This window comes from Cherax quadricarinatus, chromosome 63 (genome assembly GCF_038502225.1).
Source record: "Cherax quadricarinatus isolate ZL_2023a chromosome 63, ASM3850222v1, whole genome shotgun sequence".
Taxonomy (NCBI): domain Eukaryota; kingdom Metazoa; phylum Arthropoda; class Malacostraca; order Decapoda; family Parastacidae; genus Cherax; species Cherax quadricarinatus.
This window is the reverse complement of record NC_091354.1, coordinates 336,313-353,812: the sequence shown is the minus strand read 5'-3', so window position 1 is coordinate 353,812 and position 17,500 is coordinate 336,313. Positions and strand designations below refer to the sequence as shown.

The following is a 17,500-nucleotide window of genomic DNA, read 5'->3' as shown; positions in this document are numbered from 1 at the left end:
ACTGACCCCTGTGGGACCCCGCTCGTAACAGGCGCCCACTGTGATACCTCTTCACGTACCATGATTCGTTGCTGCCTCCCTGTCAGGTATTCCCTTATCCATTGCAGTGCCCTTCCTTTTACGTGTGCCTGATCCTCCAGCTTCTGCACTAATCTCTTGTGGGGAACTGTGTCAAAGGCCTTCCTGCAGTCACAATACATGTCAGAGACACAGGTCTGTAGTTTAGTGCCTCGTTTCTGTTTCCTTTCTTAAATATGGGGACTACATTAGCAGTCTTCCATTTCTCAGGTAGTTGCCCAGTTTCAAGGGATGTGTTGAAGATTGTGGTTAGAGGCACACACAGCATCTCTGCTCCTTCTCTAAGGACCCATGGGGAGATGTTGTCCGGTCCCATCGCCTTTGAGGTGTCAAGGTCACTTAAGAGCTTCCTCACCTCCTCCTCAGTTGTTCGTATGTCATCCAACACTTGTTGGTATATTCCCTCTTGATGTTCCCTTCTGTGCTGTCTTCCCACAGCCCTTCCTGTCTCTACTGTAAAAACTTCCTTAAATCTCCTGTTCAACTCCTCATATACCTCCTGATCATTTCTTGTGAGTTCTCCACCTTCTGTCCTTAATCTGATCACCTGGTCTTTGACTGTTGTCTTCCTCCTGATGTGGCTATACAACAGTTTCGGGTCAGTCTTGATTCTCGATGCTATGTCATTTTCATACTGTCGCTGGGCCTCCCTCCTTACCTGTGCGTACTCATTCCTGGCTCTGCGACTGATCTCCCTATTTTCGTGTGTTCTCTGCCTTCTGTACTTTTTCCATTCTCTATTGCACTTTGTTTTTGCCTCCTTACACCGTCGAGTAATCCAGGGGCTTGTTCTGGTCTTCCCGTTGTTACTGTTGCCCTTGGGAATGAACCTTTCCACTGCCTCCTTGCATTTTGTTGCTACATATTCCATCATTTCATTTACTGGTTTTCCTGCCAGTTCTCTGTCCCACTGGACCTCCCGCAGGAAGTTCTTCAACCCTATGTAGTCCTCTCTTTTATAGTCAGGCTTTTCCCATTCTACTCCTGTTATTCTCCACTTGCAGCTCTACTATGTATTCAAAGCACAGAACCACGTGGTCGCTAGCTCCTAGGGGACTCTCATACTTGATGTCCTCAATGTCTGAGCTGCCCAGGGTGAACACAAGGTCCAATCTTGCTGGTTCATCCTCCCCTCTCACTCTGGTAGTGTCCTTAACATGTTGGTGGATGAGGTTTTCCAGCACCACGTCCAACATCCTGGCTCTCCATGTTTCGGGACCCCCATGTGGCTCCAGGTTTTCCCAGTCAATCTCCCTGTGGTTGAAATCCCCCATAACCAGCAACTTTGCTCTGCTGGAGTGAGCTCTTCTTGCCACCTCAGCAAGTGTGTCCACCATTGCTCTGTTGCTCTCTTCATATTCCTCTCTTGGCCTCCTGCAGTTCTGTTGTGGATTATACATCACTGCAATGACCACTTTGTGTTCCCCAGACTGAAGTGTACCTGCTATGTAGTCTCTTTCTCCCGTCTCATCTATTCCTTCCATTTTCTCGAATTTCCATCTGTTTTTTACGAGCAGAGCAACCCCACCTCCCCCCCTGCCCCTTCTATCTTTCCTCATGATCTGGTATCCTGGTGGGAAGATTGCATCTGTTATTGTCTCCATGAGTGTGTGAATGTGTGTGTGTGTGTGTGTGTGTGAGTGCGTGTGTGTGTGTGTGAGTTTGTGTGAGTGTGTGTGTGAGTGTGTGTGTGTGTGTACATGTACTCACCATTGCTGTAGCGACTGGACAGGATAGATGGTCCAGACGCGAGCTCCAAGAGTGATGACTCCACACTGTAAGAGATAATGTGGAATTTATGAGAGAAAGAGAGAGAGATGATGGCTCTAATGTCCCTAGAGATCAAGACCCCTTCACCTGCATCAAAGTCCCTCCCTCAGAGAGTCTTAGAGGCATATATGTTCCTCCAAGAGTCACTTACATTTATTTTTCAAGAAATTCAGCACTGAAACTAATGACTCTCATAACTCTCAAAACACTACTACACTTATATCAGGTAACTGATGCAGATTATTCATAGGAAAAACTGGTGGAGGCTTGATTCTCCGTCTACTAAGAGCGAGGTAGCCACCCTGTTGACGGAAACAGGGTAGAATACATGGAATTAAATGCGAGGTCCATGTGAGGTATGTTAGGTAAGATGACACAGTTGCAACAAATGTGACAGTTGCAACATATGTGACAGTTGCAACATATGTGACAGGTGCAACATATGTGACAGGTAAATGTGAAAACATGTGAAGTATATGCGGTTACATACGTAGTAAATGTGAAGTGAGTGAGAGAGTAGAAGAGATGTGAGTCCACATTGAGGATATCTGTTGAGAAAAGCTGTCTCTTAGTACATTAAAGATAGTCGTGTATTATCTATGCGTGTAAGTCAAAGATTACACACACATCAGAGACACTTTTATTGGGATAACATTTCGCTCTAAATAAATAGTTAGGTTGGTTACTGGGACTTCTGGCTACACGAGGGTCACTAAACGTAGTCATTTTACGCTAAAACAGGGATTAAAATAAGCTTTTAGCGTATAAATACGCTGGCAATAATATACTTCTCTGTTTATATATACCCGGTGGAGCTTTATCAATCTGACAGTTAGCCCCAATGAAAGCTCGTTCTCTGAGGTGCTTTCTTAAGTCAAGATACTGAGACAAGAGAAAAGATACTTACTTGTGAGCTTTCTTAGCTGAGATACGTGCTCGTCTCGCTCTGTACCTGAGACCACAGATGACCAGCATCACCAGCAGGGGGAAACCAATGATGCAGGAGAGTATAGGCACCACCACCACCCTAGGCGACACTGTACACAAGACCAAAAGCACCAGCTGTGGGTCATCATATGACTAAGACCCGCCTCAGGAAACACTTGTCCTGTTTCCTGATAAATCTTATCTACTCTAGCCTACATGTACTCAACACACATATCTTACGTCAGTGACTAGCACTGAATAAGTATGTGACACGTTTGATATTATTAATACATGATATGGCTTAATAATCGTATAGATATACTAAACATACGTGTGTATAACTTTTATTAGTGTATATTGTGAGAAATTAGACACATGTGCAGCATCTGAGTATCTTTATTTTAGACGTTTCGCCCTCCAGTGGCTTTATCAATGCAAATTCAAGAACATAATTGGAAGACAAGAGAAGTATATAAAAAAAGAGAAGGTAATCAGTCCCTCCGCCTTTGTATTGACAAAACTACTGATTGGCGAAACGTCTATAATACATACCATTCATGAACAATGTATATTGTGGTTAGTGTGTTAGGTAAATGTATACTAAACATTTTATACGTAAATCTAGATTTATATATTAGGGTTTAGGATTACAAAGATATAGTTTTATATTATAACTTAACATGGAGGTTATATTCCGAACCACTGACCAATTGTTCTGGTATAAACCATGGTTTAGAAAGACACGTAAACAAACAGAAGTAATCAAGGTTCAAGGAGCGAAACAATTTCGAATAAATATATCCTTATTTTTTGCTTACGTGTTTTTCTAAATCATCAATGGTTATCCTTCTATCCTTCTGAAGGTGTTACACTGGCGACTCACACCTCTGTTTGACCACGAAATCAACTCATCGGAAGTAAAGTCACAGACTTGAACTCTCCTCACCTCTCTCCCTCCCTCTCCATCTCTTCTTGTATGTTAATAAACAGAGGGAGAGAGGTGAGGAGAGTTCAAGTCTGTGACTTTACTTCCAATGAGTTGATTTCGTGGTCAAACAGAGGTGTGAGTCGCCAGTGTAACACCTTCAGAAGGATAGAAGGATAACCATTGATGATTTAGAAAAACACGTAAGCAAAAAACAAGGATATATTTATTCGAAATTGTTTCGCTCCTTGAACCTTGATTACCTCTGCTTGTTTACGTGTCTTTCTAAACCATGGTTTATACCAGAACAATTGATCAGTGGTTCGGAATATAACCTCCATGTTAAGTTATAATATAAAATTATATCTGTTTATTAAGGAAGTCGCGTATACGCTGTATTGTGAGTCCAACATCTCGTCCGGTACTGCAGATTCTCTTCTAGATGGACACGGGGAAACTAGATCATGGAAGGCATGTGGGTTTTTCCCTAAACCACTCCAAATGTGAACAAGTTTCTTGCGAACCACAAATAACTGGCTTAAAAAGATATGTGTGTTTTAAGAGGTATGTGTCTAGAAAAGACATGTGTCTTTCTAAATCAAATTGTAGGTAACAGTTACCACGGTTGATAAAAGGAGATAATTGCTTAATCATGGTGACCTTGTCAGGAGGGCGAGCCATCGATTTCACCGACTGTACTTCCCCTGGTGCTCGTGTCAGTTACATCACTATCGACCCGTCGACAAGGACAATTTGTGTGTGTGTGTGTAGTTCACTTGTAATGTGTAGTTAAGAGAAATATTTCGCCACGACTGATGAAGGCCACTTCGTGGTGAAGCGTTCCGAAACGTTCGGAAGTGTTTTTAGCAGAGTCTGTCGGCCTCGCCCCACCATTAACACCGACCTGTCTGATCTTACAAGACACAGTCTCCGACCTTGGGGGAAACAGACACTAATACAGTATATGTATTCTACTTATTCAGCTACTGAATAAGTAGAATACATATACTGTATTAGTGTTTACTACACTCTACGAGTGTATTAAAAACAACCATAGATAAATAGTTCAGAGAACCAACAAGTTGATAAATTAGACACATGTACAACACTTGGGTATCCTCAATAAAACTGAAGAATTAGACACATAAGTGACATCAGGGTATCTTTGTATGTAGACTTCTCGTCAACCAGTGGTATTATCAGTGTTGGACATCTGTCTAATTTATCAACAACTACCATAGTCGACAACCATTACTTTCCCAGCAGCCTGAACCTCAACAAATGGCGACATTGCTAATCAATTAGCAACAAGCTAATTCCCAGGAGAGATATACGAGCCTGAAATAGTTACTTGAAATAGCTGAGATTTGTGTGGCTGGTTTGCGCCAACAAGCTCTCCAACACCCCGGAAAAAAACAAAAAAGCATCTCATTAAAACTTTACACACACTCCTTAGTTAAATTTATAAATAATGAGGAGGACTTGTGTCTTATTTGTGCCTTATTTCTATTTCGTATGCGAGGAGCTCGGACTAAAACTGGAATACATTACAGAATACATTTCTTGTATCATACAAACAATACATTTATTGTATCTTGTATGTGGAAGTCAAGTGTCTGTATTCTCCTTGTTCGTGTCTATATTCTCCTTGTTCGTGTCTATATTCTCCTTGTTCGTGTCTATATTCTCCTTGTTCGTGTCTATATTCTCCTTGTTCGTGTCTATATTCTCCTTGTTCGTGTCTACATTCTCCTTGTTCGTGTCTATATTCTCCTCGTTCGTGTCTATATTCTCCTTGTTCGTGTCTATATTCTCTATGTTCGTGTCTGCATTCTCCTTATTCGTGTCGACATTTCTTTATTTGTCTCTACATTCTACTTATTCGTGTCTACATTCTCTTTATTCGTGTGTACATTCTCCTCATTCATGTCTACATCGGTTCCATGTTATGTCATGTTTGTTATACATTTTGCACCTGTTATTCACGAATCTTATCATTTTTTTGTAAGTATCAATTATCCAGGCAGCAAGTTGTACTGCTTATCCGACACATCAGTTCAGAGATTCTTCCCTTAATAGCAACGATTTAACACGAGTCTTGAAATATTCTCTAAGACAGTCTGGCATGGGTCTTACTCTTGTAATAATAATAATAATAAATAATAATAATAATAATAATAATAATAATAATAATAATAATAATAATAATAATAATAATAATAATAATAATAATAATAATAATAATAATTGTTATTATTATAATAATAATAATTATTATTATTATTATTAATATTATTATTATTATTATTATTATTATTATTATTATTATTATTATTATTATTATTATTATTATTATTATTGTTATTGTTATTATTATTATTATTATTAGTATTATTATTATTATTATTATTTCTACAGGTACATGATGTAACTATAACAAACCCAGGTGACATTATTGGCACGATTATAAAAAGACACTTGTTATGTGGAGCATTTCGGACCAATTAGGTTAATTTTGTCCCCAGGATGCGACCCACACCAGTCGTCTAACACCCAGGTGCCTACTTACTGCTGGGTGAACAAGAGGAGGCAGATGCAAGGTGACTAACACCCAGGTACCTACTTACTGCTGGGTGAACAAGAGGAGGCAGATGCAAGGTGACTAACACCCATGTACCTACTTACTGCTGGGTGAACAAGAGGAGGCAGATGCAAGGTGACTAACACCCAGGTACCTACTTACTGCTGGCGAACAAGAGGAGGCAGATGCAAGGTGACTAACACCCATGTACCTACTTACTGCTGGCTGAACAAGAGGAGGCAGATGCAAGGTGACTAACACCCAGGTACCTACTTACTGCTGGGTGAACAAGAGGAGGCAGATGCAAGGTGACTAACACCCATGTACCTACTTACTGCTGGCTGAACAAGAGGAGGCAGATGCAAGGTGACTAACACCCATATATATATATATATATATATATATATATATATATATATATATATATATATATATATATATACGTATATATATATATATATATATATATATAAGTAGTCGATTTTTCCACTGAGCGGTCCCTTCCGGAAAAGGCCTTTCACTGGGCGAGGAACTTCCGGTTTGGGCCTTTCACTGGGCGAGGAACTTCCGGTTTAGGCCTTCCACTGAGCGAGGTATCCGGTCTAGGACCAGCAGCTGGAGGGTCACCTTTTCACACCTAGGTGTTACTTCCGGTTTTGACCATGACCTCGCCCTCGAGACTACCTCACCCTTGACCCCCCAACCAATACCCCCACCCCCACGACCCCCCGCCTTGCGACCCCGCCGTCGCGCCGCGCGCCCGCGCACCCGCGCGCCCCGCCCCGCCGCCCCGCGCGCCCGCGCACCCGCGCGCCCCGCCCCGCCGCCCCGCGCGCCCCGCCCCACCCCGCGCGCCCGCCCGCGCCCCTTCGCGCCTTCTGCTGCGCCTTCTGCAGCGTCGTCCGGATCGCCCCCCCGCGCCTCGAATTTTTTTTTTTCTTATGATCTCCTCGGATCAAGTTTTTGGATTCCCCCCTATGGGGTTTTCGAAATTCTCCATCTCCTTGGATCAAGGTTTTTGGATTTCTCCATCTCCTTGGATCAAGGTTTTTGGATTTCTCCATCTCCTCGGATCAAGTTTTTTGGATTCCCCCCTATGGGGTTTTCGAAAGTCTCCATCTCCTCGGATCAAGTTTTTGGATTTCCCCCCACTATGGGGTTTTCGAAATTCCTCGGATCAAGTTTTTGGAATCCCCCCTCTGGGGGTAAGCATGCTTACTACAGGTCTAAACATCTTCCCCTTATTATTTTAAAATGAACTAAAACCTTCCTCTCATTAAGTCAAATGAACTAAAAGTTTCCCCTTATTATTTTAAAATGAACTAAAAGTTTCCCCTTATTATTTTAAAATGAACTAAAAGTTTCCGCTCATTAAGTCAAATGAACTAAAAGTTTCCTCTCATTAAGTTAAATGAACTAAAAAAAGCGTTTACTCGGCGGTCAGTATTCCACTCATTAAGTTAAATGAACTAAAAAAGGACCGCGCACACAGGTTGAATCAGGTCGGTCCTTTTAGTTAATAAGGGAACATAGTAGTGACGTCACGCGCACAGGCTGAATCATGTCGACCCTTTTTTTTAGTTCATTCAAGTTAATAAGGGGACACAGCAGTGACGTCACGCGCACAGGCTGAATCATGTCGAACTTTACCCCTACATATATACATCATAGGGAAAACATTTTCATCATCATCAGAAAGACACATTTCAGGATAACACTAATACACAATATTTTTTTTTTCATTATTTATTATACAGCCATTACATTTCTGGTAATACAAACAAATACAATTTCATTGAAAAAAGCTACAATTCATTGACTAAAATCAACGTAGAGTAATTTTTCTTCTCTTGTAGAATTTCTGTGCATTTTGTTCAGGGTCGTCATCTTCTTCCTCATCTGTTATACAATAAACTTCTGGGGGGGAAGCTGGTGGATAATAAATGGGGGAATCCTCATCCATACATGAAGTAGGTTGGGAATTTGTCATAAAATATTCCATCTCGCTCCATACGCATTTATCGCAATAACAACTACTAACACATTCTCCACTCATATGAGACTGGGGAGAAGGGTCGATCTCGGCGTGGGTAGGAGTTACAATATCCTGGATAAAAGCGTTAACATCAACCGCCTGAGTAGGAGGCACAGTCTCAACATCCACATGAGGTCGGGGAGAAGTCTCGTTGGTAGGAGGGGTAGCAACAGCATCTCCATATGGATGGGTAGGAGGCTGGGTGGATCTCGCTCCTAACAATCCCATTAACTCACAAAACATTTTCTCCTGTCGGATTTGATTTGCGCGAATAAGTTCCAACAACCGCATTATATTCGCATCTGGCAAAGAAAAAAAATTCTCGATTAGAAGAAGAATAAGGCATATCTTTAATTGCATTAAAAAGTTTTATTGGTTAATACATTACACTTCTAAAATCATTTATGTGTAAAAAGTTTTTTTCAATATTAGAACAAGATTCACTCAGATAATGAACAAAAATCACTTACCATTTACCGCAGGTGGATTATTCCGACATACACAGGGATGCAGTCTTCTCTCCTCCTCGCAGACACCTCCAACGGAGTACTGAATTGGATTCATCCTTGACCCAACTTGAATGACAGTAGATGCAAAGAGTGACCCAGCACGGGCATTTATAGCAGCGTTATGACCTATCGCCCCGCCTCTAACCTTTCGCCCCGCCTCTAAACACCTCTACCCCACCGTATTATAATTCCAATATTTTACACAGATTTTCATAATTCCACGTTGAATTATTAGCAAATACACTTGAACATGAGGGTATATTGAAATGCTCATATGCATATTTCATTATAAATTGGTCATTCTTTAATTTATTTCTACCAAAATCTTTAAACAAATATGGTATAATTTTCTTGACGCTATAATTTGTTAACTTATACACAAAATATATAGCATATAAGCCGCACACCAATGATTTTTCATGTTGAATCCTCTGATTAATACCGTACATGAAATTTCTCTTGTATATAATTTTCTCATATATATTTGTATAATGTTTTAAATCCACCCCGAAACTATCTAAATATATTAATATGTATTTGTTCACATATATACTAATCCAATGACCCATATTTTCATCTTGATCGTTCAATATATTAATGATGAAAATTACCGGCTTATCTTTTATCCTCATAATAACTTCATTTATATTATTTGCGGCAAAACAACCCAAATACGAGGCGTATCTTCCCGTATGATGTTTCAAGGCAATATTTATTTCTTCACAATTCATGATCTATACTCGCGTATGCACTATCACTGTTCTATTTTCATTTATATTTAAAATCGCATTAGTTTCACCAAACATCAGACAAATTCTATTCTCATCTTTCGGTTTACCAAATGTCATATCTATTCTCAAATTACCATTCTTCTCGACAGATATAGCATTCTTAACCTGTTCACTTCTCAGATCAACACCTAATATAGTTCTGCCTTGGAGAAAACTCTTATATGTAATCAGATGATCAGTCTCCAAACCCAGAGATTTCAAGGTAGCGTAATATAACCTACTCGCGTGGGTAGGGAACTTACAGTCAATATTAAGAATCATTTCTGAATTAATTGTAACCCCGAAATGATTCAAATCTTCATGTTGAAAATATAATGGATTAAAATTATATCCTCCATCATATGTCTTCATATCAACTAATATAATAAATATCTTATCGGGTATGACTTGTCCCCAAGGATTATCTGCGATCAATTGTGTTTGATTAGATGCCAGAATATATGATTTAAATAATGTCTTCTTGAACAGATATTCACACCCCTGCGGGTTTGCCCTCATGCTTGAATTCAATGCAATTAATGCATTCGTATACGGAATAACTTTATCGATCCATAATTTAATGGAATTAATATTATATTTATATGTTTTTCCGCTTAATGGAGTCATAATTGCCCATGCGGGTGAATGCATTTCAAGTCTCAATCGACATTCGACACTATCCAGGATATATTCGTGAAAACTACTCACATCCAGCATCAAAGGGAAACAAGTATTCACTTCATTCGTTAATTTACCTTCGTCTTTCTTAATATCATCTAAATCAGCTGTTGTAATAGTACTACTTGCTGTGTCTTTATTACGAAAGAATGCTATTCTTCCCAATGTATCTAATTTTGATGGGGATAAATGCTTAAGCAGTTTAATATAACCCGTATATGAATAAAATGGATTCGATTCTATAAGTTGTTCATTGAGATACAAACACACAGATTTGAATATTGTCTGACTTATAGAGTTCACAAATATGACCTTATCATCGTCTCCCAGTGCACTCCCATCCTCATTTGTTATATTTATGTTCATTTCCAAGGCCAGACTCGTTAAATCTAAAAAATGACCTTCTGAACTTTGTATTCTAAATTCGAGAAATTTATCAGATCCCTGATTTACTGGTAATACTTCACAGGTGCGTCTAGCTGCTATTGAGGATTCAATAATGGTATGTCCTGGTAATTTTGGGAATCCATCAGTTATGGAATGAGAATAAGTGGGGACGGGGGCGTTGAGTCCCCCCGGTGTAACGTATAGAGCACCAGCCGACATACTAACAATATGACAGTCAACAATAAACTAAAATTAATTAAATATTCCAGTTTCTTTTATTATTAAATTTCAATCGTTTCAAACCAATCTTTCTACTTCCTCCGGATAATAACTTCTGTCCGACACCCTTCAATGTTTCTACGCCTCTATTTCTCGCAGAATTTTTCAATGCAATACCATTATTAACATCGTTCAACACATTTTGCCCGTATTGTAATACTCCCGGAGCAAAGGTATTCAATAAGAATGGTAATGCTTTTCTGGCCATCCCACCGAGAAATGACAATAATCCTCCGCCCCTCCCTCTAGCTTTATATAATATAATATCATCTAAACCTCCCCCTTTCACCCTCGAAGTATCAAAGAGTTTCAGGAATGATTCCACTGAAGGAGGAGAGAAACTGGTTCTCATCTTGACGGTTCCTTCAATATTAACTCAACTTGATCATTCACTCTCGTTTTATAGGTCTTAAATGTAGTACACATACAGTAGAACACTTGTCATTATATTGAATTAACCTTCCTTTCTGATCAGCGAGCTTAATACTCACTTGATCAATTATCTTTTTATTAAGTGGTTTATACATTGTGGGGTCATAATTAGATCTTAATGTATTAATATCAACTACTCCCAAAAGAGATACCAACTGATCGCCAAAATTAATGGGATCAATCAAATCACTATATATTAACATATAATTAATACCTGATTCAGGATCGGGTGGGTTTACCGCCTTCACACCAGACTCGTTAAAAATAATCTCTTTTTTATTGGTAAAGACATACAAAATTTCATTACCTAAGAACCCTAGCATATCGCTTCCTTCTTTATCAAATTCCAACCCCACATAACCACTGGTAATATCAGAAGGTAGTATAATTTTTTTTTTCAAGTTAATAACCACTCTGTTTATTCCTGGATGATATGTGAACACAATTGAGTTTTTGGGGATGATAATACCCGTTGTATGTTTAACTGCTATTAAGAGATTTGCATTAATATCCTCATTTATTGCCTCTAAAATCCTTGCCATATCACCTCCAATAATTTTGCTCATATCAATTTTATGCATATATTTATTTACTGTAGATTTCTCATATGTAATACATATCTTCAAATTCTTTTGCGGTATATAATGCGTCTTGGGGTAAATTATATTTTTCAGAGCAACCTCATAATCAATTTTATTATCTAATATAATGGGGTCATATAATTTATTAATGAAAGCCGAAGGTGTATTGGCGGGAAATAAATCGAGACTTGAATCGCTACACACGTATAGAAGACGTTCAGCCATCTCTACACTCTTATAACACACACTAAATAAAAACATAACATCACAGAGTTTATATACTCACCTAATATGATATCCACGATGTTTCTCTCCTTACACCGCCTCCTTTATGTAATAATTGTTTTCTCACTTTTGTATTCCTCACAAAATCAAAATGTATACCTGATATATTTAATAAATGCTTTATTTCTGTTAAGTAATCAGAATCGATTCTTCTCGCTGATTTCACATTATTTTCTGATAAAACATTTAATATTTCAATAATATTACGTCCAGTAATGGGGGTAAGAAGGTCACCATTCTCATCCCAACTCACCAAAGGATTTCTTTGCAATAATACCAACATTGATTTCACATATTCTATATTTCTCGCACTCACTCTTATGTGCATGAATCTTGACAAATCTGGGGTTTTCTGAGGTTTCACCGAGGTGAGAGCAGGTGGGTTGACCTGCCTAGCGGGAGTAGTCTTAAACTTGCGTTTAACACCACGCTTCAAGCATGCACCACCACCACCTCCTTCTAAATTCTCATCACCCTCCGATTTTACTAACTCGAGAGGTTTCCGATTCATAACTGAAGTTGGTACAAGATAAAATTCTTTCATGATTTATTAAACAATCTCGAAATAATATTTACTGCTAGAGGTAATATAATGCCAAGAAGATTTCCACCTCTGATACTCAGCAAATATTTCTTTTTACGCTGAAAACCTATTTTCTTACAAGCTAATGATTTAATCTCGTTCTTGTACTTTTTAAATATTTTAGGGTCTAATGGTATTTTATTCTTAATCAAATTCTTGAAAATCTCACTGATACAACTTATGTGCGTTTTCTTAAACTGTTGTAATAAACTCTTCCGATGATTGCGTGGGAGACTATTAAGTAATGTAATTAATTCTTTAAATTTTTCTAATAATGATTTTTTCATTGTACCTTCAACAAATCTCCTTCTTTGACCCACGAATTAAAAGTGGAATCATAACCTTTATAAGATACCAAATAATGCGTAATTCCACCAATTTTTTTTCGTTTCAATACTCTGTCGATAATATATTCTGGAGGTGGTATGACTGGGGTCAATTCTTCGCGATAAAATATTCCTTTAATCTTTTCACCTTTCAAATCTTTCAAATGATATGTTGTTATAGGTTGAGAATTATTAATTCTATATATTTTAAATATTTCCTCTGTATTTTGTGTGTGAAACCCTCGGTTAAACGCGGATGATCTGCTAAGAGTCACTCTTGTTGTGTCTCCAACAGCCAATTTCTTACTGATTCGTTTCTTATTGGATCTTCCATTTTTATAATTTATCCGAAACTGATTCCTTATATCATTCAATGACGTAATACCATGGACTTGCAATGGGGTTTTACCGCCAATCCCCGAGTGCGGAGATGAATTATACGCATCTACTAATTCATTTAACACTTTTGAATAATTAAATGTATTGGCACTTGTCATATACTTGTATAATTTACGTTTCAGCGTTTGCAAGCCTCTCTCTGCAATGGAAGCTTTTGTTTCTTTCGAAAATACATGATATAACTTTATATGCTTACTCTGCAGATAATTCTGTACCTGTTTATTTAGAAACTCCCTGCCTTTATCTGTAAATAATCTCGATATATTCTTCGCCTTTTCATTCTCCAATATGTTTTGTAATGCATGTAAAGTGCTCGGTCCGTCTTTCTTTTTCATGAGTACTGCTTGTAAATATCTTGAAAAAACATCGATACACACGAGAATGTATTTATATCCATCATTATATCTGGATAATTTAGACATATCACCCAAATCACAGGTTAATATCACTCTGGGTTTAGGAGCAATTATTTTCCTACGAGGAAACTTCTTAGGTTTAAGAACGTATAAAGTATATGATCTTTCTGAATTTAAGAAATTTCTGACCTCTTTCAAGGTTATGGACGGATCGATCTTTTTTACAGCTGTATATAAACTGTTTACACCAGAGAATGACCCAGCAGATCCAGGATCTCTATAAACCTTTTCAATTAATTTTGCTCGCTCCATTGGTATACAATTTCGTAGGAATCCTGCCGTAACACATTGGTTCGCAACTGTAATGCTTCTGGTGTATTTAATGCAAGGTCTATGAATAAATAACCAAAGGGTGACCGTTTTATAGCAGATTTATATATATTTACAAATTCCTTATTTTTTCCGAACACTTGTCGCCCCAGAATCTCTACTTGTCCAAGATCCCTCATTTTAAATAAAGCAAAATGCGTGGCGTTTAACGCCATGGTACGACTATATCGCCCTCCGTGAAATATATTTTGAGTAATCAGAATAATGCTTATATTATGATGTCTACCTTTAGTAAAACATTCGAGAATAATTTCACTGTTACCTGCTTTTAAAAATAGATCATCAACAATAATTATTGTATTTTCATCAGGTGATGCAATGACATTCTGCGGGTCGATAATATCGTTACTTAATGTTAATTTATGAGTTATCTCTGAATCTTGTTCTAAGGGGTGTGATGTCACCCCACATATTATAATGTTATGAAATTTCTCGTGGTATAACTTTATTAATTTTGATGTGAAATAAGATTTGCCACTATTCGAATAACCGGCAATGATAATCCTTGATGGATAACGAAATATATCAACGTCAGCAGATGTGTATGTTGACAAGTTCAACATCTTCCCCTTATTATTTTAAAATGATCTAAAAGCTTCCTCTCTTTAAGTTGAATGAACTAAAAAGGGTGTTTACCATAGAGAGGCGTCTTGTACACTGTAAGTCTTAATGGGTTTTCAAGATATATAATACTTTTAGTTCAACAAGAGGACACAGTTAATGTGGAGCAGGATTGCCTCACCAAAATTAGTTGCTTTAGGGTGACGATTGACCCAGGTGTTCATGATTATCTTAAATCTATCTTGGATGTTACCCGCATTTCATGGCGCCTGTCTGTCCTGAGTTGACGCAGGTGTTATGTTCTACCTTGGGTGTGAAGCGCATTACATGGCGTCTGTCTGTCCTGAGTTGATCCAGGTGTTCATGATTATCTTAAATCTACCTTAGGTGTGAACCGCATTACACCATGTGTTGGGGAAGGGCTGACCCACAATGAGTCTCTCAGAGCGAAGACAGTGCTTCTATTCGGAAATCGAGTAAATATTTCTACCATTGAGTGTGTTTTACCGACAAGAAAATAATGTTCGATTTTACGATAAAGTTTTCAAAACTAATTTGGAAATATCCAAAATGGAGTCGTTCAAAGTAATTCTGGAGTACTCTAATGTATTTTGGGGGTGTTCCAATATATTTTAGGTTAGGTTAGGATAGGTTCGGCTAGGTTGGGTTAGGTTAAGATAGGTTAGGTTAGGTTATGTTAGGTAAGGTTAGGTTAGGTTAGGTTAGGATAGGTTAGGTTAGGTTAAGTTAGGTTAGGCTAGGTTAGGTTAGGTTAGGCTAGGTTAGGTTAGGTTAGGTTAGGTTAAGTTAGGTTAGGTTAGGTTAGGTTAGGTTCGGTTAGGTAAGGTTAAGTTAGGTTAGGGTAGGTTAGGTAAGGTTAGGTTAGGTTATGTTATGTTAGGTAAGGTTAGGTTAGGTTATGTTAGGTAAGGTTAGGTTCGGTTAGGTTAGGTTAGGATAGGTTAGGTTAGGTTAGGTTAGGTAGGTTAGGTTAGGTTAGGTTAAGTTAGGTAAGGTTAGGATAGGTTAGGTTAGGATAGGTTCGGTAGGTAAGGTTAGGTTAGGTTATGTTAGGTAAGGTTAGGTTCGGTTAGGTTAGGTTAGGATAGGTTAGGTTAAGTGGTAAGGTTAGGTTATGTTATGTTAGGTAAGGTTAGGATAGGTTAGGTTAGGATAGGTTAGGTTCGGTAGGTTAGGTTAGGTTAGGTTAAGTTAGGTTAGGATAGGTTAGGTTAGGATAGGTTCGGTTAGGTTATGTTAGGTAAGGTTAGGTTCGGTTAGGTTAGGTTAGGTTAAGTGGTAAGGTTAGGTTAGGTTATGTTAGGTAAGGTTAGGTTAGGTTATGTTAGGTAAGGTTAGGTTCGGTTAGGTTAGGTTAGGTTAGGTTAGGTTAGGTAGGTTAGGTTAGGTTAGGTTAGGTTAGGTTAGGATAGGTTCGGTTAGGTTAGGTTAGGCTAGGTTAGGAAAAGTTAGGTTAGGGTATGTTAGGTTAGGTAAGGTTAGGTTAGGTTAGGTGCGTGTGTGTGTGTGTGTGTGTGTGTGTGTGTGTGTGTGTGTGTGTGTGTGTGTGTGTGTGTGTGTGTGTGTGAATATCTTGGTTACAGTGATGTGTCCCCTTATTAACTTTAATGAACTAAAAGGGTTAAAACGAGTAAAATTTGTTGGTAATTGATGAGGGTAGTGTAGTCGAATTAGAGTTACCGATAAAAAGATGATATAAGTGGGTTGTGATGAAATTAGTTTAAAACGATATTCAAAGGTGTTTTGAAGGTGTTCAAGGGTGTTTGAAGGTGTTGAAGAGTGTTTTTGAAGGTGTTCAAGAGTGTTTTGAAGGTGTTCAAGGGTGTTTTGAAGGTGTTCAAGGGTGTTTTGAAGGTGATCAAAGGTGTTTTGAGGTTATTCAAAGGTGTTTTGAAGGTGTTCAAGGGTGTTTGAAGGTGTTGAAGGGTGTTTTGATTGAATTCAGCGGTGTTTTAGTAGTATTCAGTGGTGTAATTGGGAGTACTCAAATGGTGTTTTTGGAAGTGTTTCAGTGTTGTTTGGAAATGTTCAAAGGTGTTCAAAGGTGTTCAAAAGGTGTTTTGAGTGTGTTCAAATGATTATGAGAGTGCTTTGAAGGTGTTTTGAAGGTGTTCAAGGGTGTTTATGTGAGTATTCAAAGGTGTTTTGAAGGTGTACAAATGATTATGAGAGTACTTATGAAGGTGTTCAAATGATGTGCAAGAGTACTTATGAAGGTGTTCTGGGAGTATTCAGAGGTGATTTGGGGGTGTTCGAATGATGTTTTTGGAGTAATTCAGTGTTGTTTGGAAATGTATAAAGGTATTTTTTGTGAGTATTCAAATGATTTATGAGAGTGTTTTGAAGATGTTCAAAGTAAAAGTGCGTATTTAACTTCGTAATATGTAAAATTGTGAGTAGTGAATTTAACGAAAGTGGATGTGGTGACTTTCTGATGCATGTGTCCCACTTTAATGAACTAAAAGGGTTAAAACGAGAAAAATTGGGGGTTATGAGTGAAAATTGTGAGGTGTTGGTTGGAGTGTGAGGGTTTGGGAGGGTGGGTAAAAGGGTAGACAAGATTCAACCTGTGTGCGCGTGGTCCTTTTTAGTTCATTTAACTTAATGAGTGGAATACTGACGTCACT

The 17,500-nt window shown here is 38.3% G+C and overlaps 2 protein-coding genes across 3 annotated transcripts in view; both read right to left on the bottom strand.

Moving 5' to 3' along the window:
* Positions 1-17,500, bottom strand: part of LOC128705741 (uncharacterized) — an 85,385-nt gene that overhangs the window by 6,134 nt on the left and 61,751 nt on the right. The window contains exons 4-5 of the mRNA XM_070098541.1: positions 2,756-2,885; positions 1,789-1,853 (exon numbers count right to left, since the gene is read on the bottom strand). Coding sequence (XP_069954642.1) covers positions 1,789-1,853; positions 2,756-2,885 — 195 coding nt within the window. The remainder of the gene's footprint in view (positions 1-1,788; positions 1,854-2,755; positions 2,886-17,500) is intronic.
* On the bottom strand, positions 7,926-12,882 carry LOC128685637 (uncharacterized). Of its 2 annotated transcripts, none has more exons than XR_011393759.1 (2): positions 8,787-12,882; positions 7,926-8,618 (listed from the first exon to the last, which is right to left on the bottom strand). XR_011393759.1 is itself a non-coding variant. In XM_070098540.1 (2 exons), the coding sequence occupies exons 1-2, from the start codon at positions 8,878-8,880 to the stop codon at positions 8,107-8,109; spliced, it is 606 nt and encodes a 201-aa protein (XP_069954641.1). In that variant the 5' UTR covers positions 8,881-12,872; the 3' UTR covers positions 7,930-8,106. The 2 variants fall into 2 exon arrangements, 1 of the variants encoding a protein (XP_069954641.1); XM_070098540.1 differs by having other exon boundaries at positions 7,930-8,618; positions 8,787-12,872.